Source organism: Sarcophilus harrisii, chromosome 2 (assembly GCF_902635505.1).
Source record: "Sarcophilus harrisii chromosome 2, mSarHar1.11, whole genome shotgun sequence".
NCBI lineage: Eukaryota > Metazoa > Chordata > Mammalia > Dasyuromorphia > Dasyuridae > Sarcophilus > Sarcophilus harrisii.
Window position 1 is genome coordinate 395720413 of NC_045427.1, and position 25933 is coordinate 395746345.

The 25933-nt window shown below is 31.6% G+C and overlaps 1 protein-coding gene across 2 annotated transcripts in view; it reads left to right on the forward strand.

Moving 5' to 3' along the window:
• Nucleotides 1-25933, forward strand: part of GABRG2 (gamma-aminobutyric acid type A receptor subunit gamma2) — a 141912-nt gene that overhangs the window by 34277 nt on the left and 81702 nt on the right. For both annotated transcript variants that reach the window (XM_003756793.3, XM_003756794.3), the window contains exons 2-4: nt 7963-8114; nt 10154-10221; nt 11677-11897. In XM_003756793.3, coding sequence (XP_003756841.1) covers nt 7963-8114; nt 10154-10221; nt 11677-11897 — 441 coding nt within the window. The remainder of the gene's footprint in view (nt 1-7962; nt 8115-10153; nt 10222-11676; nt 11898-25933) is intronic.

Genomic DNA, 25933 nt, shown 5'->3' on the forward strand with positions numbered 1-25933 from the left:
TAGGGGAAATTAGGAAGTGCGACTGATAAAAGACCCTGGACCTGGAGTCAGGGGAATCTGAATTCAAATTCACCCTTAAATGTTTATTAGCTGTGGGGCTTTGGGCAAAACACTTAACCTATTTGCCTCAGTTTCTTCAAATGTAAAATGAGGATGATAATAAAACCTATTTCATAAGATTGTTTTAAATATCAAATGAGATAACATTGATAAAATGCTTGGCACTGTACCACATAGAAGATATTAGATAAATACTTATTCATCCAATCCTTATATCTTATGTGGGATCAGAACTCAGGAGAATAAGATCTGGATATAGATCTAGGAATCATTTTTATAAAGATAGGAATTGATATAAATAATCAAGTGAAAAAACATAAACAGAGAAGAGGACTAAGCTAATGATGATGAAGATGATAAGATCTCACATTTTCATAGTGATTTTAATATTCACACACAACTGCACAAACACATATATAGTTTTCAGTGATCTTAGTTTTTAAATTTAAATCCTTTAAGATTTCTTTGGGATATAAGCACAGTAGAAACACTGCTGGATCAAAGGGTATGCACAGTTTGATAACTTTTTGAGCATAGTTCCAAATTGCTCTCTAGAATGGTTGGATCCATTCATAGCTCCACCAACAATGTATTAGTATCCCAGTATTCCCAACTCTCTCCAACATTTGTCTTTATCTTTTCCTGTCATCTTAGCTAATCTAAGATATGAAGTCATATCTCAGAGTTGTCTTAATTTGCATTTCTCTGATCAATAGTGATTTAGAGCTTCTTTTCATCCTACTAGAAATAGTTTCAATTTCTTCATCTGAAAATTGTCTGTTTATATCCTTTGACCATTTATCAATTGGAGTATGGCTTGATTTTTTTATAAATTAGAGTCAATTCTCTATATATTTTGGAGATGAGGCCTTTATCAGAATCTTTAGCTGCAAAAATGTTTTTCCAGTTATTGCTTCACTTCTAATCTTCTCTATATTAATTTTGTTTATACAAAAAATTTTTAACTTAATGTAATCAAAATTATCTATTTTGTGATCAATAATGATTTCTAGTTCTGCTTTGGTCACAAATTCCTTCCTTCTCCACATATCTTAGAGGTAAGCTATCCTATGTTCTTCTAATTTGTTTATATCATTCTTTATGTCTAGATCATGAACCCATTTCAACCTTATCTTGATATACAGTGTTAGGTGTGGGGCAATGCCTAGTTTCTGTCATACTAGTTTCCAATTTTCCCAGAAGCCTTTGTCAGATAGTGAATTCTTATCTCAGAAGCTGGGTCTCTAGGTTTGTCAAACATTAGATTACTAGAGTCATTGATTATTTTGTCCTATGAGCCTAACATATTCCACTGATCGACTACTTTATTTCTTAGCCAGTACCAAATGGTTTTGATGACTGCTGCTTTATAATACAGTTTTATATCTGGTACAGCTAGACCACCTTCATTTGACATATATTCTTAAAGCTTTTATATAATGCCCTAGAGACCAGGTTGGTTTGGGAGATTAAAAAATAGAGGAAAAAATAGAGTTTAACAATTTGTATTATTAGAAAAATGATTTTGAAAGATGAGCTTTCAAAACTTAGCTATGCTAGTATTTGGAAATTAAGCACATGTTCTGTTTCTAAGCCCATAATCAATTTTAGTTTGGTAGAAACTATTACATTTCCCTAGGATGGTTTTTGATGATCCTGTCTCACATCCGAATCATTGGCTAAATCCTGTCAATGCCAATTTTATGGCACAAGGAAGCAGAACTAGCATGCCATTATCATAAAAAAAAAACGAACATCATTTTATCAATTCTTACCATTCTTTTTTGCAAGGTGCCATTCAAAATTTTGCATTAAATTTTTCATCTGATGGGGAAGACTTTTAGCCCAGGGTTAGTACATTTAGATATATGTAGGAATACAAAGATTTGATATCTCTCTTCATCTACATCTTTAGAAATGACCATTCTCTGGAAAGGATAAAATTATTAGCATTTTATTATGTTTTTCATACATGATTTCCTTTGAGACTATTAAGTTCACTATGACTGATATTTTTTTTTATTTCTACTATAGAAAAAGGAACTGAAACTCAAATTAAATGACTTATTTGTGGTTTCATGGTTAGTAAGTGTGATATGCACTATTTGAATTCAGGTCTTTCTTACTTCAAGTTGTACATCTACCAATGATATGGTACTGCTTCATTTAAAGTTAAAGAAAACCTCTGCAGCAGTTTCTCTGTACATTTTAATTGTTTTATTTGTACATTTTAAACCTTGTTCGAAACATAGTGTCTGGATAATGACTCATAATGGCCTACAGAAGAAAGCTTTGGATTATATCCTGTGTGTATATCTAAATGATTTGCCACTGGAGGATAGCAGATAAAAAGCAAAAAAGAAACATATTATGTATTCTGCTATAACTCACAGCTCAAAAAAAGGAATCTGGGTGTTTGGCTTACAGTTAGATTTCCTCAATGTCTAGGGAAATCTCACTTTAAACGGTCTGCCTGAAGCACTTGTCTATGTACTCAGAGTGATAGCTCTTTGATTTATACTGACCATACATGGGCATTGATTCAGAACCAACTAGTAAATAGCCAATTGTTGCAACCAGGATTTTCATGTCATCCAAAATCCTCAAAGAAATGTTAGCAACAAAGAGTATCACATTAAAAATTGTTAACTTGGGAAAAGTCAAAGTAAATTTTCTTCAAAAGGCAACTAAAAGGAATTCAAAATAAAGGTATTTAAAAAGCAGCAAAAAGATCAAAAATGCCAGTTTTCAAAATATGACCAAATCAGCTTTGAAAGCAAGAAGTAATTCAAGTTTAGAATGTCCTTTAATTTGTAATCACAAGTAACTAGGATTTCATTATATAAACCATGAGGAAAATACCACAGTAGCCAAAGACTGAACATCTATTCTTATGAATAGCCTAAGAATGTAGAAGACTATGTTGAGTGCTTGTGTCATTTTTCTGTTTATTTTTCAAATTATGAATTTAACATTAATTAACAAACATGAATATATATGTGTGTGTGTGTAGGAAGGCTAGAAAATATTACATATTAAACTATGACTATCACAATATTTAAGTTTATATTATATTTAACAAAATAGTTATAGACTTCCCTTTTTTTATGCCCTCTTAATGAACTTCCTTCTATTCCCTTCTGTGTATTTTCATATGCGTTATTGTTATTTTCCTTTTTTTTTTTTTTTTTTTTTGCATTATTACTCCTGGGAGTGGTGAGGTCAAAACCTAGAAGTCAGTTTCGTATTGCACAAAAATGTTTTCCTGGCCTTGACAAATGCTAAATTATAAACTTGTTTTGTTTTATTGACCTTTGAGTTAAAAGATAATTTGAATATACAAAGGAGCTATGCTTTTATCATTAATCTTCTAATAAAGTATATCATATCTATTCTGATTTACTAGATAAATCATAGGGAATTGCCTGAAGCACTCAGAATTTAATGAATTGTTCAGGATTATATAGCTAGCAAATTTTAGATAAAGTTTGATCTTAGGTCTTTTTTTTACATCAAAACTTATGTCATTGTCCCTTGCCAAAATACATCTTGCATTAAAATGACCATACATTTAGTACTAAATTTTTTGAGAAGTAAAAAAGTTGCATTTTTTAAAAATGTGCTATTTTAATGGATTATTCTATATACTAATATCTTTTAAAGTCTTATTTTTTATAGTTACCAGACATGCTTCCCCAACCTCTCCAAGGTCCCAACATGCTAATGGAAAAACAGAAAAAGAAAAACAGATATACACCAATAGAGGAAAACAAATTATCTCATTGACTATGGTTTTTTAAAAAGTCTCATTTTTGACTCTTGAATTAATCACCCCTCTATGAAGAGGTAAATTGTATGCTTCATCACTGATTTTCTGTCATCATAAATGGATGCTAGTGTCTCTAAATATTACAACTAATTTTTCTGCCTATCAGACACTCAAAAATTTACCAACAGTGACAATGAAAATAACACATTCATTTCAAACAGCAATGTCTGCCATATAACTTTGCTACAACTTTTGTAGGTTTCTACACCAGTGGTGATGAGAACACTGCTGCTCAGAGAGAATCTGTAAAGACCATGAAAACCATTGCTCAATGAGAGTAAAAGCCTTTTTTTTCCCCTTTTTAGCTTAAAAAAGTCCTGGAAAACATCCAAGATTATGCATCTGCCCCTCTAATTTAGATCTCAAAGTAGAAAACTCTAGGGAAGGACAGCGTAGTATATTTATAGTGGAGGAGTCCATTATTTTTCTTCCTGGAAAACATCTGTGTATAGTTCTGCTCAGCCTACCTTGGATGAAGGCCTAGAGACATCATCTAGGGATCTCAGAAAAGTAAATGTGGCCCTTTCTGTGTATTTGGGGACCTCCAGTTTAACTAGGTTTTCACACTGAAAAAGTAAAAAGCATAGTCAATTATAAGGGGGAAATTTGGTTAAAGAACTCTTGATGCCATATTTTTTTGGCCAATTGTTTGATCATATTCTGGAGAAAATCCTAAAGTATATGATTCAGTGAAAGAAAAATGTGAATAGAAATATGGGAAAGCAATATTTCAAGTGATTTCCATATGATTTTTTTTCTTTTAAAAGATTTCATCTGCTTATTTCATATCTACTATGCCAGTTGGTTTATATTAATAGGTATTTGATTAACAGGTATTTAATAAATACAAAAGGAAATGAGAAGTAGACTGGGGAAGTAAAAAATATATTGACATAAGAGTCAGGAGACCTTGTCTCTATACCTCATTCTAAGACTATCTAGTGATGAGCAAATTCCTTCCCCTCACTTGATCTCAGGTTCAACATCTGAAATATTGAGGGCTTGCTGTAAGCTCCCTTCTAACTAATGATCTATGACCTCAGAAAGTTTCAAGGTGCAGAAAAAAGGGAAAACAAACCATGTGTGCAAAAATGTTTGTAGCAGCCCTTTTTGTAGTGGCAAGGAACTGGAAACTGAGTAGATGCCCATCAGTTGTTCAATGGCTGAATAAGTTATGATATATGAATGTTATGGAATATTATTGCTTTTTGAGAAATGATGAGCAGGTTGATTTCAGAAAAGCCTGTAAAGAGTTACATGAACTGATGCTAAGTGAGATGGGTAAACTAAGACAACAACATACACAAAAACAATATTATGTGATGATCAATTGGAATGAGCATGACTCTTTTCAACAATGAGATGATTCAAGGCAATTCCAGTAGACTTCTGATAGAAAGAGCCTTCCTCATCCAGATAAAAGACTATAGGGGCTGTATGAAGATCACCTTTTTTATTGTTGTTTGCTTGCTTGCTTGTTTATTTTCTTTCTTTTTTTCCCTTTTAATATGATTTTTCTTGCACAGTATAATAAAAACTGAAATATGTTTAGAAGAATTGCATGTTTAACATATATTGGATCACTACATGGGGAGAGGAGAGGGAGGGAGAAAAATTTGGAACAAAGTTTTGCAAAAGTGAATGTTGAAAATTATTTTCATATGTATTTTGAAAAATAAAAATAAAGCTATTGTCTTATTTTTTTTAAAAAAAGTTTCAATCTAATAGCAGGAACAAGGCAGGTACATATATGATTTTAAAACATTTCCAAAATCATTTTATGAGCCAAATGCTTTAGCTAGGACTTTAAATTATCCTTCATAATGGAGAGATTTTCTTTGTAATGAGACATGTCACAAGATTTTATTTTTATGAGGCCCTTGCAGATAGATGATTTGGAAGATTGTTTACCTGAAATAAAAATTACAGGAAAGGCATTTTTTTTTGCTAATAGGCCCTTTTTCTGCCTGGCAGAATAAGATTTCTCTGTGTGAACTTGTGGCTTTTTCCTGAAGGTGATGACGCTTTGATCAAGCCCCAGCACACAACAGGATTTGGGGATTGGCCAAGTTTGAAAAGATGCCCAGAAAAATGTCATCGGCCCTGTTGGAACTGAATGAAACTTAATTAATTCAAATTGATATTAATTTAAAGGAAACAGAAAAGGGGAGGGAAAGAGGAGAGAAGAGAGTTTATTATGCTATAATATAAGAAAATCTAAAGTTTCCAATTTTATAGCATCTTTATTGAATTTTATCTTAAGGTATTCTAACATGGTAGAGATTAGTTGTATGTATTGTTGTAATTTTTGTTTATTTGAATATGGGTATGCCTGCTCAGAACAAGTATAGCTTTCTGATCTATAATCTTTTTTCTTTAGAGGTGAAGTGTATTGTAAAAACTAACAGAGCAGATGATAATCTTTTTCAACTGAGAATAAGTGCTTAATACAGGCAATGCAGCAAGTAGATAAAGAAGTGAATTTAGATTCATAAAAACCTAGGTTTGAATACTACCTCTAAGACTTTGTATCTAGGTGTTGTGGACAAATAATTTCTCCCAATTTCAAAGTACTCATCAACAAAACTGAAGATAGTAATCTCAAAGTATATATTCCACAAAGGTTATTATGGTCTTCAAATGAGACATTATACTTTATGTAAGATGTTCAGCATGTTTTAAGATGTATAAATTATGCCAGTTAGTATTATCAAAGTATCTTTAAGTGTCCCTTAGCTAGGTTTTGGGAAGAATCCATGTACTTCCAGAATACAAAATTAAAGGCGTATGATGTCTAATAGGAGTCAAAAGTGAAGAAATTGTAACAGATTTCAGATTTAATATAGCTAAGATCTACACATACAGGATGATAGATGACCACAAATATTGTCACAGGTGACACAGATATCTACGTGGAATAGCAGCAACATATCATCAAGTCCTATTTATCTGAAGAGTTGAACTCAGTGTTCTTGTTCATTTAATATTCTAATCAAATGAAAATTGCATTTTTTTATTATTCAGAAGGGCTCTTATGTAATACCTCAGTCATCATTGTGAACATTGATTTCCATCACTCAGCACAGTGGATTCTGTAGCAAGAGTATCCTCTTTCTTTAGCTGTATTAAATTGATATTAACCCTATATAGTCCCAAGAGGTTTATTATTATTATTTATGGGGAAAATATAAATTATGAGAAATAAAGCCAATATAAGGAGTGTTTATAGTAGCCTTCAAGAAACACACATAATGCATTGAGATGATCTGTTGCTTAGAAATTAAATAAGTCAGAAATTTATCAGATAAAGGAGGTTTTAGAATTTTAGCTTTCGGGATTCACATTAGAGTGAAATATATATTTCCTTTCTGTTTAGCAAAAAGGAAAAAATGGTATTTTCAAATGATCTCTGTGGTATTTCATAAAAAAGAAATGCCATTCTTTTTTATCAAAATGCAATGAAACCAAAAAGTGAAAACACCTTGTGTGTGTGTATGTGTGTGTATATATATGTATGTATGTATTTGTGTGGGTTTGTGTATGCACAATTAATTTTTTTTTAATCAAAGACCAAACCCTTATCTATGTCAGGAGTAGTTGCTTGACTGTTTGTGAAAGTGAATCTAATTAAGATTCTCTTGCTCTTGTTAACAGATTCAATCAATTTAGCCTCTCAAAAGAGGGAAACATGGCCCAAATTGCACACTTATCATTTATACATCACTTCCACCTAAATAGATGACAAGATTTTTTTTACTATCTCCCTCTTGAGAAAAGAGGGAAAATGTAGAAATGTTAAAGGACAAGAGGAGATCCACAAATCCTGGGCTACATATACTTGGCCAAGGATATTAGGTTAGGAATACTCCAGATCACTGGATTATGCATTTAAATCAGCTGCAATCACTATCTATGCAATAGAAGTACCTTTTAAAGAATCTATTGGTAACATTTTTATTTTGATTATTTTTTTTATGGATTTACTGTTTATTGCTTCTACCAAAGGTCTCTGTATGGGATGCTAAAGATGACAAGGTCCTGCTCTGAACTTATTGTCTACTTTTTGTTTTCAGCCTCAGTAGCCAGAAATCCGATGATGACTATGAAGATTATGCTTCAAACAAAACATGGGTTTTAACTCCAAAAGTCCCGGAGGGAGATGTCACTTTCATCTTAAATGGCTTATTGGAAGGATATGACAATAAGCTGAGGCCTGATATAGGAGGTGTGTTCTCAACTCCTTTCCTAATGGATCATATAAATCAAGCTATATAAGAAACAGATTTAGGAGCCCAGGACATGTGATGGACTTTCCATGTTATGTTTTAAAGCAATCACTGCAGCTATATCAGAAAATTCTGAAGTGCTAAGTGATGAAAAGCATTGAGGAAGGGACAAAAAACAGCAGCAAAAACAAATAAATATCACTGATCAAAATACTGGGGGAATAACATTTTTTTAGTGTGATTTTGAAGTTAATGATCAAAACTTGCAAGGAATACATGGCAGTGGACAAAGAAAAAGAGAGACATATATGCTGTTAATACAAATGGCTTGGAAGTACATATGAATTAAAGATTTAGCCACTACTTAGAAATTCCTGGGAAAATGGAAAAGTGACGAGGCAAGGGACATTCTAAAGTTTAAATAAGAAAATAAATGTAAAGCACTTAGCAAATTTTAAAGTTGTTTTGAAATGAAAATTATTATTACTATTTGCCGACAGTCACCAGGCATCTGGTCTAGCAGTCTAGGGATGTTTTCATTTGCTGAGCTTTCTACTGTACTGCTACTAAGTTCAAGAAATGTTGATACTACAATTTAGGACTGACTGTGCAGATAAAGATTTAAAAACTAAGTTTTGCAGTTGGGAAGATTTATGTGAATTTTAAAGATTAATACGAATTATTATCATTTTCTTAAGTCTAGACAACTGGCAAAACAATAAACTAAGCCCTGATTCTTATTTGCTAAGGAATTATTGAAAATTTGCTAAGAAATTGAAAATATATGTAAAAATAGATTCTTCAAAGTTGGTTAGAGGTTGTTCTAGCAGGGACTTATAACATCTAATTTTATTTTATTTTATAATAGCCTTTTATTTACAGGTTATACATATGGATAACTTTACAGCATTGACAATTGCCAAACCTCTTGTTCCAATTTTTTCCCCTCCTTCTCCCCACCCCCTCCCCAAGATGGCAGGATAACTAGTATATATAACATCTAATTTTAAATGCAAATAGAGCCAGGAATTAAAACTATCCTACATATGCTCAATATCAATACCCTCTCAATACAATAGTATATGCTCCACATGGTACTCTGGTATTATGGGAAAAGTTGCAGCTTCCACTATGCCATAAGAAACAAAAATCAGATTGGTCAGTCATATGGAAAGAATCAACATTTCTCAGTTTTATAAAACTTTCAGAGGCAATGTGATAGAGAGGATAAAAGTCTGTCCTTGAACTTAGAATATTGTTAAATTCATATCATATGATATATGCTAAATGTGGTACCTGGGACAAGGGACTTCAGCTCTCACAGAAAACATTGAAATTGTAAGTTACATACCAGTTTCTGATCATTAGACAAATTAGTTTAGAGAGTTTTCTATGTCTCAATTCATGTCTCAGTTTCATGTCTCAGTTCAAAGAAGAAAAGAAATTAGTGATCATTTAGTTCAATTCTTGCTGATTTACAAATGAGGAAAATAATAAAAATAAAAGCAGAGATGTAACAAAGCTAAAGAAATGCAGCTGTATAAAAACAATGCTTCATCAATTGATTTAAGTATTGCCCCATAATATACTCTATATTTTTAACTCAGTTCTAATCATGTAAAAATGATTATTAATCTCTATTAAATTGGTTTATTAATTTTTAATTTTTAAATTTTAACATGGAAGTTATGCTCAGCAAATTTCCTTCTCAAATGCACTCAAATGGATAGTTCATTGCAGCTAAAGAAGATTGTAGGGAATCCAACAGAGAAAGATGTTTCACAAGTTGTGTATTTTTAAAAGATCATTTTGTGAGGAATAATCATATATACATATATATAATATTGCCAATTTTTCAACAGAGATTTTTTCTGAAAATTATATTTCTGCAAATATGTGTTATTTGTTTATTGGATTCAAGTTAAATATATATTATATATATCATTTTAGATGAAAATTATTCAATTACTAAGCTGATAACAGTAAGATTTGTGACTTTTACTCACATGTTGTTTGGTTTTTTTTTTCTTCTTCACAGTAAAACCAACATTGATTCATACTGACATGTATGTGAATAGCATTGGACCAGTGAATGCTATTAACATGGTGAGTTTCAAATATGTGGGCTATCATTTAACACTACTAACATGTTAACTTCAAAAATTGTTAATTTGAAGAAACCATCTGGGTTTTGTGTTTTATGTTTTGTAATTATAATTCTCTCATGCTTTCAACAAATGTTTCTTGAAAGACTTGTTTTCAAGAAGACACTGTGCAGGATACTGAAAAGGAAATTTTGTATTTGATTATTAGAGTATTTTTGGAAATGAGAAGGAAATAGATAGCTTCAGCTGGAAATTTTTTCAACATTATATAGAGGGATTAATAACAATAAAATATAATAAATATAACCAGTGTACTGGATCCCCTAAAAGATAATGGTGATTATATATATATATATATATATATATATATATATATATATATATATATCTGTAAGACTATAAGATAAAATACAATAGTTTATATGTCAAATTATCTATAATTTATTGCAGAAATATCTGGTTCCAGATTATATAATATAATGCCTTTAATTATACTACTGAGACAAATGGTAATTAATTGATGAAGGATTATAGAAAATAAATTTGATTCTCATTTTCATTGTTTGTATCAAAGCAAAAATGAGTGAAAGTTTATCTATGACATTACAACTTCCCCTATAACTATTTTCTCAATAATTATTATTATTTGATATTTAATAAAAATTACAGACACAACAGAATGCATGGTGAAAATGGATTTTGTGAATATGACAAAATGCCAACTCTATCATGCCCTCTCCATTCCAGACAATTTGTTCTACTTGTTAATCCTCATATATGGCATAATCTATCTATCTATCTATATATTTATTTTTTGGCATAATTTATATTGATATATGATGCTACCACATCTGTGTTCATATCTAGCTACTGACAAAAACAAGAATATAAATTCTCCTTTGAGATTCCAAATCCAGACACTGATATCCATGTTATCTCCCAACTTTTTAAAAATAACTTCTATAAAGTTGGATTACATGTAATCCACGAAAAATACAGAGCATTGGTGAGAAAGCACCTTTTCAGTTGGTCACATTTTGAGAAAATTGGGTAGCTCATGCATAGGGCTTTGTTTAATTAGGTTCATTTCTCAACATTTGAAAGAGAATTGAAGTGAATTTAAGGGTGAAACTCTTATTCTAAGGAGAATTCTGATCTTTGATTAACACCATTGCATATGGAATTGGCTAACTCACATTAGTGCAGCATTCTTGTGAAATAATTTGTTTACTAATGTCCCTTTCTAGCAAAAGGCTTTTATTGATTTTGGAGAATATATCTTTGATGTTCAGGGTCCCAATGTAAATTTCCATTGCAGTTTAAATTAGTTAACAAGACAAAAAAAAAAGTAAATTTATGTTCCTTCCAAATTTATAAATTAGAGGAAAAATGATGTCAAAATATTCTTCTTATTATCTCAAATTGGCTGACTTCGTGTTTGTTTTTAACATAACAGGAGTATACAATTGATATTTTTTTTGCGCAAACCTGGTATGACAGACGCCTGAAATTTAACAGTACCATAAAGGTCCTCAGGCTCAATAGCAACATGGTTGGGAAGATTTGGATCCCAGATACGTTTTTCCGGAACTCCAAAAAAGCTGATGCCCACTGGATCACGACACCCAATCGCATGCTCAGAATCTGGAATGATGGCCGTGTACTATACACACTCAGGTGCTTTTTTGTTTCTTTCTCTTCAAGTTCAATGACGTTAAGGAAAATAGGAGAGAATATTATTCTCAGTACTTAAATGAACAATGAAATTTTCAGCACATTTTAGGTAGACACCAAAATATTCTAATCTAGTAAGTAAGTTCTATTTGCGGGATACCCCATCCAATTTTGACAAGTTCTTGTAGATATCCAAATATAAGGGAATCTTGGCAAGACTCAATTTATATTAAGATATAATATAACTAATAATATGTCAAATAAATAAATATTAATAATAATAAAATGAATAATAATAAATAAGATATAATAAGATATTCTGTCACTTCCTGATGGAAGTTATTGTTGCTTTTTTTTTTACCATTAACACCTCTGTAACCTTCTATACTCATTATTTTATACTGAGTTCCACTAAATGAGAGATAAGAAAGTATATACTGAATAGGTCATTTCTAAGATCAATAAATACTTGATGTGTTTTAAAATGTCTTGGTTTTAATGGAAACCATTACTACAGAGAAGTTCTCGAATACTGAAGTATCATTCTAACCTTGATTCTGTCTATATAACTAACATGGCTAAATGTATCAAGACTGATCATTCACACAGCATTGTTTCTTCTCATTCTGATCATTTCACTCTGCATCAGTAATGCAAGTCTTTAGATTTTTGAGCACATTCTGCTCATCATTTTTTATATCACAACAGTTTTCTACCATAATCATATAGAACAAATTCTTATGCCATTCTACAAATGATGGACATCCCCTCAATTTCCAATTCTTTGCAACCACTGAAAGAAGTGTTATAGATATTTTGTACATATAGATTCTTTACCTTTTTTAAAAGATCTCTTTGAGATATGACTAATAATGGTATTAGTTGGTCCAAAATATACATGATTTTATGTCCCTTTGGGAATAATTCCTGATTGTTCTCTGGAATTGTTGAATTAGTTGTAAAATTTCACCAACAGAATGTGAGTATTTTGATTTTGCCATGTTCCCTCCAACATTCACTAATTTCCCTTTCTGACATATTTGCCAATCTGAGAAGTGTGAGGTAATAGCTCAGAATTGTTTTAATTTCCATTTCTCTAATTAATAGTAATTTAGAACATTTTTATATGATAATAGATAACTTTGCTTACTTTGTCTGAAAACTGCCTGTTTATATCTTCAGCCATTCATCAATTGAAAAATGACTTTTATTTCTATAAATTTGACTCAATTTTCTATATGTATGATAAAATATGTATCAGAGAAATTTGCTGTGATTTTTTTTTCCATAGGGAGTTTTCATTTTGTCCTCTCTTTCAGGAGGTAGTCATGGAATTCTGTTAATTTCTATTTAACCATCTGATTTTAGAAAAACAGGGAAGTTTGCCTTGATAATTTCTTAAAAGGTGATGTCTAGGCTCTCTTTTGATCATGAATTTCAGGTAATTCAATAATTTTAAAATTATCTCTCCTGGATGTACTTTCCAAATCAATTTTTTTTCCAATGAGATATTTCACATTATTTTCCATTCTAAAAAAATGATTTTGTTTGGATGTTTCTTGTTGTCTTAAAGTCATTAACTTCCACTTGCCCAACTCTTACTTGCAAAAAAAAATTTCTACAGTAAAGTTTTGTACATTTTTTTCCCATTTGTCCAATTCTATTTTTAAGTAGAATTAATTTAATCATACTCTTCAAGGACTTTTTATATCTTTTTTCATTTTGTCAATTGTGTTATTCAAGACATTTTCTTCATTGGATTTTTGTGCCTCTTTTACCATTTGTCTCTGTCTCTACATTGTCATCTGTTTCTACATGTAATCAGTATTTTCCACCATAAATTCCCTGGAATTGTCTTGGTTCATTGTGTTGCTGAGGAGAATTAAGACTACCATAGTAATCATTATACGGTGATACTCTTACTATTTAGTGTTCTCCCAGTTCTGCTCACTTCACTCAGCACAAGTTCATTTAAGTTTTTCCATGTATGTTTCAAGTTTTTCCTATATATCATTTGTTATAGAACAATAGTACACTTTTACATTCACATATCACAATTTAAGTCTTTCCACAATGATGGGCATTCTCCTAAAATTTCATTTACTTGTCACCACAAAAAGAGCTGTTATAAATATTTTTATATATGTTGATCTTTTTACCTCTTTTGTGATCTTTGGAATATATTAATGGTATTTCTGGCTCAAAAGTCATGCAAAATTTTATAGTACTTTCTGGATAATTCCAAATTGCTCTTTAGAATTGTTGGATCAGTTCACACCTCTACTAACAGTACATTAGTGTTCTAATTTTCCCACATCATCTCCAAAATTCATAATTATATTTTCCTGATAGCTTATTTGACAGATATGAGATAGTACCTCAAAGCTGTTTTAATTTCCATTTCTTTCATCAATACTGACTTTGAACATTATTTTCATATGACTTCAGATTTATTTATTTTTCTCATAACTGACTGTTCATATCCTTTGAGCATTTATCAATGGAGGAATGACAATTATTCTTATTCATTTGATTCTGTTCTCTACATATTTTAGAAATGAGGCTTTTATCAGAAGCTTTGAATGTAAGATATATATATATATATATATATATATATATATCCCATATTTCTACTTTCCTTCTAATGCTTTGTTGTATTAATTTTGGTTGTACAAAAAACCTTGATTTAATGTAACCAAATTATGCATTTTGCCTTTTGTAATGTTCTCTATATCATTTTGTCATGAATTCTTCCCTTTTCCATAGATCCAATAGGTAACCTATTCCTTGCTGTACTCATTTGTTTACATTATCATCTTTTGTGTCTGTCACTCCCCTATTTTGATCTTATCTTAGTATAGGGCATGGGATATGAGTCTATGCCTAGTTTCTACTATACTGTTTACCAGTTTTCAGTTTTTATAAAGTACTGCATTCTTATCCAAGAATCTGGAATCTTTGGGTTTATCAAACAGTGTCTTACTATTCATTTGCTTCTGTGTCTTGCATACCTAAACTATTCAACTGCTTCATCAATTTATTTCTTGGTGAGTAAAAAGTAATTTTTCTGTTGGTACTTTATAATATAGTTGAATTAGGAACTATTTTGCTCAACTATATTCCAATAAATCAGATAATCTCAGTGAAATGGAAGAATACTTACAAAAATATAGATTTCAAAGATAAACAGAGGAGGGAATAAATTATTTAAATAGTCACAGATTAGAAAAAGAAATCGAACAAGCTATTAATCAATGTCCTAAGAATAAATCTCCAAGGCCAGATGGACTTTCAAGTGAATTCAAGCAAACATTTAAGGTACAATTAATTCAAATACTATGCAAACTCTTGGGAAAATAGAAAAAGAAGAAGTCCTACCAAATTCCTTTTATGACACAGATATGGTGTTGATAGATAAACTAGGTAGAGTCAAACCAGAGAAAGGAAATTATACACTAATTTCCCTAATGAATATTGAGGCAAAATTTTTAAGGAATATATTAGCAAAAAGATTACAGCAGGTTATAACTAGAATAATGCACCATGAATAAGTAAAATTTATACAAGGAGGGCAGTGCTGGTTCAGTGTTAGGAAAACAATTACATAATGGATTATGTAATTAACCAAACTAACAGAAATCATATGATTATCTCAATAAATGAAGAAAATAATTGGCAAAACCCAACACCCTTTTCTATTAAAAAACAGTAGAGAGCATAGGAATAAATGTAGCTTTCCTTAAAATGATCAATAGCATCTATCTAAAACCATAAAAAAGTGTCATATGTAACTGAGATAAACTAAAACCATTCCCAATAAGATCATGGATGAAACAAGGTTGCACATTATTACCATTACTATTCAATACTGTGCTAGAAATGCTAAGTTTTGCAATAAGATAAGAAAAAGAACCTAAAAGAATTAGATTAGGTCATGAGGAAACCAGATTATCACTCTTTGCAGATAATATGATGGTAAGATTAGAGAATCTGAGAGAATCAACTAAAAATCTACTAGAAACAATTCACAACTTCAGCAAAGTTGAAGTATACAAAATAAATCCACAAAGTCATTATTTCTAGGTTACCAACAAAATCCAGCAGCAAGAGATACAAAGAGAAATTAAATTTAAATAATTGTAGATTATATAAAATATTTGTGAATCTACCTGCCAAGAAAAAGATCAGAAACTATATGAATACAATTACAACACACTTTCTACATAAATAAAGGCAGAACTAAACAACTGGAAAATTTTCTAGTGCTCTTGGGGAGGCTGAGCTAATAATAATAAAAATGACAATTCTACCTAAATTAATCTACTTATTCAATGTCATTCCAATAAAACTGCCAAGAAACTACTTGACAGAGCTAGAAAATAATAACAAAGTTCATCTGGAAGAACAAAAGGTCAAGAATTTCAATGGAATTAATGGAAAAAAGGCAAATGAAGATGGCCTAGTTATAACAGATCTAAAACTGGTCATCAGAACCCAGTTAGTACTGGCTAAGAAATAGAGTAGTTAATGCAATAAGTTAGGTTCAAAAGGCACAATAGTCAGAGACTATTGTAATCTAGTGTTTGATAAACCCAAAGACCCTAGATTCTTGGATAAGAAGTCAATGTTTTAAAATAATTTTACAATAATAATTTACAAAAATTAGAAAATAGTATGGCAGAAAATAAACAATGACCAATATTTATTTTTTTATTTATTTTTTATTTTTTTATATATATTTTTTTATTTAATAGCCTTTTATTTACAGGATATATGCATGGGTAACTTTACAGCATTAACAATTGCCAAACCTCTTGTTCCAATTTTTCACCTCTTACTCCCCCACCCCCTCCCCTAGATGGCAGGATGACCAGTAGATGTTAATTATATTAAAATATAAATTAGATACACAATAAGTATACATGACCAAAACGTTATTTTGCTGTACAAAAAGAATCAGACTCTGAAATATTGAAATCTTGTGAAGGAAATCAAAAACACAGGTGTGCATAAATATAGGGTTTGGGAATTCAATGTAATGGTTTTTAGTCATCTCCCAGAGTTCTTTTTCTGGGCATAGCTGGTTCAGTTCATTACTGCTCCATTGGAAATGATTTGGTTGATCTCGTTGCTGAGGATGGCCTGGTCCATCAGAACTGGTCATCATATAGTATTGTTGTTGAAGTATATAATGATCTCCTGGTCCTGCTCATTTCACTCAGCATCAGTTCGTGTAAGTCTCTCCAGGCCTTTCTGAAATCATCCTGTTGGTCATTTCTTACAGAACAGTAATATTCCATAATATTCATATACCACAATTTATTCAGCCATTCTCCAACTGATGGACATCCATTCAGTTTCCAGTTTCTATCCACTACAAAAAGGGCTGCCACAAACATTCGTGCACATACAGGTCCCTTTCCCTTCTTTATAATCTCTTTGGGATATAATCCCAGTAGTAACACTGCTGGATCAAAGGGTATGCACAGTTTGATAACTTTTTGAGCATAGTTCCAAACTACTCTCCAAAATGGTTGGATTCGTTCACAACTCCACCAACAATGCATCAATGTCCCAGTTTTCCCGCATCCCCTCCAACAATCATCATTATTTTTTCCTGTCATCTTAGCCAATCTGACAGGTGTGTAGTGGTATCTTAGAGTTGTCTTAATTTGCATTTCTCTGATTAATAATGACTTGGAGCATCTTTTCATATGACAAGAAATAGTTTCAATTTCTTCATCTGAGAACTGCTCTTCATATCCTTTGACCATTTTTCAATTGGAGAATGGCTTGATTTTTTATAAATTACAGTTAATTCTCTATATATTTTGGAAATGAGGCCTTTATCAGAACCCTTGAGTGTAAAAATATTTTCCCAGTTTATTGCTTCCCTTCTAATCTTGTCTGCATTAGTTTTGTTTGTACAAAAACTTTTCAGTTTGGTATAATCGAAATTTTCTATTTTGTGATCAGTAATGATCTCTAGTTCTTCTTTGGCAATGACCAATATTTAACACCCTATACTAAGATACAGTTAAAATGGGTCATAATTTACACATCAAGAGTGATACTATAATTAAATTAGAAGAATAAAGGATAGTCTGCCTCTCAGATCTGTGGACAAGGAAGAAATTCATGGCTATAGAAGAACTAGAGAATAGTATGAAATACAAAATGGATAACTTCAATTATGTTACATTAGGCAGTTTTTGTACAAACAAAATCAGTGAAGAAACGATTAGAAGGGAAACAGGAAATTGGGAGAAAAAATTTATATCTAAGGATTCTGACAAGGACCTCATTTTTTAACCTTTTTATTGGAGTTTTTTTGTTGTTGTTGTTTAAAAATATATGCAAGGATAATTTTTCAACACTGATCCTTGAAAAACACTGTGTTTCAATTTTACCCTCTTCCCTCCACCCAATCCCTCCCCTACATGGCATGTAATTCAATATATGTTGAACGTGGTAAAATATGCTAAATCCAATACAGGCATACATTAAAAAATCAGCTCAAAAAGTAAAAGAGAGAGAGAGAGAACAAAATTCAAGCAAAGCACAACAAAATGAGTGAAAATTCTATGTAGTGATTCACTCTCAATTCCCAGATCTCTCTCTGGATGTAGATGGCTCTCATGATCACAAGATCATTGGAATTGCCCTGAATCATCTCATTGTTGTAAAGAGCCACATTGTATAATTCTGTTGTTGCTGTGCACAATGATCTCCTGTTTCTGCTCATTTCATTCAGTTCATATAAGTCTCTCAGGACTCTCTGAAATCATCCTGTTGATCATTTCTTATAGAACAATAATATTCCATAACATTTATAAAGCATAACTTATTCATTCTCCAACTGAGGGGCATCCACTCAGTTTTCAATTTCTTGACACTACAAGGGATTCCACAAATATTTTTGCACATGTAGGTCCCTTTCCCTCCTTTAAGATTTCTTTGGGTTATAAGCCCTGTAGTAACACTGCTGGGTCAAATGGTATGCACAGTTTGATAACCCTTTGGGTATAGTTCCAAATTGCTCTTCAGAATGGTTTGGTCCATACACAATTCCACCAACAATGTATTAATGTTCCAATTTTTCCTACATCACCTCCAACATTTGCCATTATCTTTTGCTATCATCTTAGTCAATCTGAGACATGGGTAGTTGTATCTCACTTTTTCTTAATTTTCATTTCTCTGATCAATAATGAGTTAGAGCACCTTTTCATGAGACTAGAAAGAATTTCTGTTTTTTCATTTGAAAATTGTTCATATTCTTTAACCATTTATCAACTGACGAATGGCTTGAATTCTCATAAATTTGAGTCAATTCTCCATATATTTTAGAAATGAGATTCAAGCCATTCTCCAGTTGATAAATAATCAAATGATATGAACATATAACTTTCAGATTAAGAAATTAAAACAATTTATAGTCATACAAAATGTTTTATATCACTATTGATCAGATAAATGCAAATTAAGACAACTCTAAGTTACCATTAGACATTTCTAAGATTGGTTAAGATGCAAGAAGAAGAGAATGATAAATGTTAGAGGGGATATGGCAAAATTGGAATATTAATACATTATTAGTGAAATTGTAAACTGATCCAACCATTCTGGAGAACAATTTGGAGCTATGCCCAAAGGGCTATCAATATAGGCATACCCTTTGATCCAGCTATGTTTTTAGTGGACTTATATCCTAAAGAGATAATAAAGAAGGGAAAGGGACCTACATGTGCAAAAACGTTTGGGAAGTCCTTTTTGTAGTGGCAAAAAATCTGGAAACTGAGTGGTTGCCCATCAGTTGGGGAATGGATGAGTTATGGTTTATGAATGTTATGGAATATTATTGTTCTATCAGAAATGATCAGTAGGATGATGTTAGAGAGGTGTGAAGAGACTTACATGAACTGATGCTAGGTGAAATGAGCAGAATCAGGAGATTGTTATACACTTCAACAACAATGCTGTATGAGGATGTTTTCTGATGGAAATGGCTATTTGAATGTGGGTCACAACATAATTTTTTTTCACATTTTTTGTTGTTCCTTGCTTATTTTTTTCTCATTTTTTTCCTTTTTGATCTGATTTTTCTTATGCAGCATGATAAATGTGGAAATATGTATAAAAGAATTGTACAGTTTTAACATATATTTGATCACTTGCTATGTAGGAAAGACAGTGGGGGAAAGGATGGAGAAAAATTTGGAATATATGGTGATTTGGTAAGGATAAATGTTAAAAACTATCTTTGTATGTATTTTGAAAATAAAAAGCTATTATATATACATATATGTATATACGTATATATGTATATATACATATATATATGTATATATATATATATATATATATATATATATATAGAGAGAGAGAGAGAGAGAGAGAGAGAGAGAGAGAGAGAGAGAAAAGAGAAAGAGAGAGAGAGAGATTTGGTACCGCTAGTCCGCCTTCCTTTGCATTTTTTTTTCACAAATTCCCTTGATAATCTTTACCTTTTGTTCTACCATCTATATTTAAATTTTTTTTCAAACTCTATAAAATATTATTTTAGTTTAATTTGTATGGTACTGAATATGTAAATTAGTTAAGTAGAATTGTAATCTTTATTATATTACCCCTGGTTACCTATGAGCAATTAATATTCTCCCAATTGTTTAGGTATGACTTTTTTAGTGTGAAAAGTGTTCATAGATTTCCTGAATTTGTCTTGGCAAGCAGACTCCAAAATATTTTTTTATTGTCCAATTGTTTGAAATGGAATTTCTCTTTCTATCTCTTGCTCATTTGTTTTTTGGTTTGGTTTTCCCAAAAAATTCTCTAAGATTTTCTAAGTTTAGCATCATATCATTTGTAAAGAATGATTGTTTCTTTTTTACCTCATTGCCTATTTGAATTCTTTTGATTTCTTTTTCTTCTTCTAATGCAAAAGATTACATTTCTAGGACAATATTAAACATTAGTGGTAATAATGGGCATCTTTGTTTCAATCCTTATCTCATTGGGAAAGTTTCTAACTTAGCCCCATTACAGATAATGCCTCCTGATGGTTTTAGACAATTACTGCTTGCCATTATAAGAAAGATTCCATTTGATTCCTATTTTCTCTATTTAAAAAATATATGAATGAGTGCTATATTTTGTCAAAAGTTTTTTTTTCCTGAATCTACTAAGATAATCATAAGATTTCTATTTTTATTGGTGTGCTGAATTATTCTGATAATTTCCCTAATTTCAAATCATCCCTTCATTCCTGGTGTGAATCCCCTTTGGTCATAATTTATTATTTTGATGATAAATTGCTATTATCTCTTTGATGATAATTCATCTAAAATTTTTGCATGAGTATTCATTAGTTAAGTTTTTTCAGGCTCTATGAAATTTTCTTTCTCTTCTTTGATTCTTCCTGATTTGTCACAAAATGAATTTGGTAGGACTACTTCTCCTATTTTTCAAGTAGTTTACATAGTATTTTTTTTATTATAGCTTTTTATTTACAAGTTATATGCATGGGTAATTTTACAGCATTGACAAGTGGCAAACCTTTTGTTCCAATTTTTCCTCTCCTTCCCCCCATCTCCTCCTCCAGATGGCAGTTGACCAATACATGTTAAATACGTTAAAGTATAAATTAAGTACAATATAAGTATACATGTCCAAAAAGTTATTTTGGTGTACAAAAAAATCAGACTTTGAAATGGTATATTATAAGCCTGTGAAGGAAATCAAAACTGCAGGCAGACAAAAATATAGGGATTGGGAATTCTATGTAATGGTTCATAGTCATCTCCCAGAGTTCTTTCACTGGGTGTAGCTGGTTCAATCCATTACTGCTCTATTGGAATTGATTTGATTCATCTCATTGTTGAAGAGGGTCATGTCCATCAAAATTGATCAACATATAGTGTTGTTGTTGAAGTATATAATGATCTCCTGGTCCTGTCCATTTCACTCAGCATCAGTTCATGTAAGTCTCTCCAGGCCTTTCTGAAATCATCCGGCTGGTCATTTCTTAATGAACAATAATATTCATATACCACAATTTATTTAGCCATTCTCCAATTGAAGGGCATCCACTCAGTTTCCAGTTTCTGGCCACTATAAAGAGACCTGCCACAAACATTTTGGCACATACAGGTCCCTTTCCCTTCTTTAAAATCTCTTTGGGATATAAGCCCAGTAGTAACACTGCTGGATCAAATGGTATGCATAGTTTGATAACTTTTTGAGCCTAGTTCCAAATTGCTCTCCAGAATGGTTGGATTCTAGTTTACACAGTATTAAAATTAATTGTTCTTTATCCAGTTTGGTAGAATTCCCTTGTATATCCATCTGTGTTATATACAAAGTGCTAAGTCAGTGGAATTGATAGAGACAATGGTTGTTCAGCAGGGTGTTTAACAGTTCTCTAAATAAACTTAGTTCCACAACTTAAGAGTTCCACAAGATTCACACCTTTAAGAGAGCATATATAAGCTAGGAGCCTCAACCAGGATGCACTTCAGGGCCAGACCCACAAGCCCACTCTCGGAGATGGAGACAGATTCATTCCATCTTGCACTTTTGGGCTGACCTGAGATATTCAGAGCTAGACATTCAGAAACTGGAAGAGACAAAGGACTAGTGGCAAGAGTTCTCAGAACCAAGGAGAGAGATAGGCCTCTAAGAAAGCTAACCAGGCTATTTTGAAGGAAAGAATTAAGGATCTGAACTTTAACTCCTGGCTGCATTTGGGGTTATTACTTTGAACTGAAACTAAGGCTGCTTCCAGAAGGCCCCCAAGAAATCTGCTCCCAGAGAAAATTATAATTTAGAGAAGAATATTACACATCTGGCCATGAATATTTTTTCTTAATGAGTTCTTGGATGAATTATTCAACTTCCTTTTCCAACAAGGGATTAGTATGTTTTTCTTTTCATTTCCTCTTCTGCTAATCTGAGCAATTATTTTTGTAAATATTCATCCATTTCATTTAAACTATCAGATTTATAGTCATATAGTTGGACAAAATAGCTACCAATTATTGCTTCAATTTCCACTTTATTGGTAGAGAATTCACCCTTTTTCATTTTAGATATTGATTTTTTTCTTTCTTTTTTTCCTAATCAAATTAACTAATGGTTGTTCTAATTTGTTTTTGTTTTCATTAAAAGCAGTCTTAATTTTACTTATTAGTTCCATAGTTTTCTTATTTGCAATTCTTTTTACTATCTCCTTTAATTTTTCTCAGAATTTCTAAATTGGTATTTAATTATATATTGTTAATTTGTTCTTGTTCTAGCTTTTGTAATTGCACACCTAATCCATGGTTCTTCTCTTTTTCTAGAGATATAAACTTTTTCCTCTAAAAACTGTTTTGGCTGCATTCCAAAAGTTTTGTTAAATTGTCTCATTATTGTCATTCTCTCAGATGAAGTTATTGTTTCTGTTATTTGTTGTTTTACCACTTCATTCTTTAGGATTAGATTAATTAGTTTCCAATTTGTTTTCCATTGATCCTTCTGTAGCCCTTTATTATACACAATTTTTATTGCATTATGATCTGAAAAAAATTAATTTAATATTTCTGCCTTCCTGCATTTGATTGTGAGGTTTTTACGCCCTAATGCATGCTCATTTCTTTATGTATGAACAATATACCACTGTAAAAAAAAAAGATATATTTTTTCCTATCCCCATTCAATTTTCCCCAGAGTTCTATCATATCTAGGTTTTGTAAAATTCAAATCAACATTTTAACTTCTTTCTTATTTTCTGGTTAGTTTTATCTAATTATGAGAAGTTAGGTTGAGATTCTCCACTAGTTTAGTTTTGCTGTCTATTTCTTCTTGCAGCTGAATTAACTTCTCTAAGAATATGGACGTTATATGTCTTGGTATGTATGTGTGTGTGTGTGTGGGATACATATATGCATGTTTTATTACTTCATATTCTATAGTGCCATTTAGCAAGATATTGTTTCCTTCCTTATCTCTTTTATTGACTCTATTTTTGCTTTTGCTTTGTTTGAGATCAGAATTGCTATCCCTGCATTTTTTTAAAAATTCAACTGAAGTACCAACCTTTTACCTTTCCTCTGTGTATATCTCTTTGCCTCAAATATGTTTTTGTAAACAACATATTGTAGAGTTCTGGTTTTTAATCTACTCTGCTAACTGCTTCCATTTTATGGAAGAGCTCATCTCATTCACATTCACAGGTATGGTTACTAACTGTATATTTCCCTCCATCATATTATTTCCCATTAAAACTTTTCTATCTCCTTTTGCTCTTTCCTCACCAATACTGTACTTCTGAGCACATGACTTTCCTCAATTTACCCTCCCTTCTATGAATCCCCTTTTTCATTTCCCTCCTATTTCTGTTTTCCCTTCTGTTAATAACTCCCTTCCTTTTTTTTCTTTCCCCTGTTCCCTCCTACTTTCCATAGGGTAAGATAGATATGTATTTCCAATTCTATTCCCTCTTTCAGCCAAATCAGATGAAAGTGAGGTTCAAACAGTGCTCATCCCCTTTTTTTTTCCTCTAGGTCTTTTGCCTCTATTCATATGATGTGATTTACTGTATTCTGTTTCATGCTTTTCAATTCTCCCAATATAACCCCTCTTTTACCTCCTAATTGTTTTTGTATTATCATATCAAAATCAAATTTACTATGTTGTCTGAAAATACATATGAATGTATATGTATATATTTGTATATATATATATATGTAATATGTGTATGTATATATATGTATGTATATACATATATGCATACACATATTACTTCTGTTCTAATACAGATGCAGTTCTCAAGGGTTACAAATATCATTTTCCTGTGTAAGGATGCAAATAGTTTAATCTTATTAAATAATATACATTTTTTCCTGTTTATATTTTTATGCTTCGCTTGAGCCTTAAATTTGAAGATCAAATTTTCTGCTCAGCTCTGGTCTTTTTGTCAAGACAATTTTAAACTTTCCTGTCTTTACTATCCATCTTTTCCTCTGAAAGATTGTATTAGTTTTGTTAGGTTGTTAATTCTTAGTTGTAATTCCAGATCCTTTGACTTTTATAATATTATATTCCAAGCCCACTTATCATTTAATGTAAAAGCTCTAAATCCTGTGTAATCCTGTTTGTTGCTTCTTGATATTTAATTTGTTTTTTTTCTGGCTGTTTGCTGTATTTCTGCCTTTGTTTGATGATTCTGGAATCTGGTTACAATACTCCTTTGGTTTTCCTTTGGGGATCTCTTTCAGCAGGTGATCAATGTATTCTTTCAAGGACTATTTTACCTTTTGGTTCTAGGATAGCAGGGAAGTTTTCCCTGATAATGAAGATGTTCTTTTTTGATTGTGGCTTTTTAAAAGAACAATAATTACTTTTTTGTTTCTTTTTTTGAGAGGTAATTGGGGTTAAGTGATTTGCCCAGTGTCACACAGCTGTCATGTGTTACATGTCTGAGATGGGGTTTGAACTCAGGTTTTCTCAACTCCAGGGCTAGGACTCTATCCACTGTCATCTAGATGTCCCTACAATAATTCTTAAATCATTAAATCTCTTGAATACATTTTAGGTCAATTGTTTGTTCAGTGAGGTATTTTACATGTTTTTGAATTTTTTTCTTTTGATTTTGCTTGACTGATTCTTGCTGTCTCATAGACTCATTAGCTTCCACTTATCCATTTCTAACTTTTGAAAATTAACTTTCTTCAGTGAACTTTTGTACCTTTTTTCCATTTGACCAATTCTATTTTCTGAGGAATTTAACTCTGCATCTATTGTACAAGGCCATTGTCTCAAGTTTTTTATGCTGGGTGTCAGGGGGCCTGGTCACTGATTTTTCTATGCTGGAGTTTCAGGTGTTATGGCTTACCTATTGTGCTTAGGAGGCCCAGCTTAGTCACATGTGTTATCCTAAGGCTCTGGGGTTTGCAATTTGTTTTCTGTATTGTGGCTAGCAGACTCATAATTGCCTGCTATGCAGTTAGCCTGTGGAGACAGGATTTGAAGCCTCAATTTCTGATCTGTGTAGGGACTAA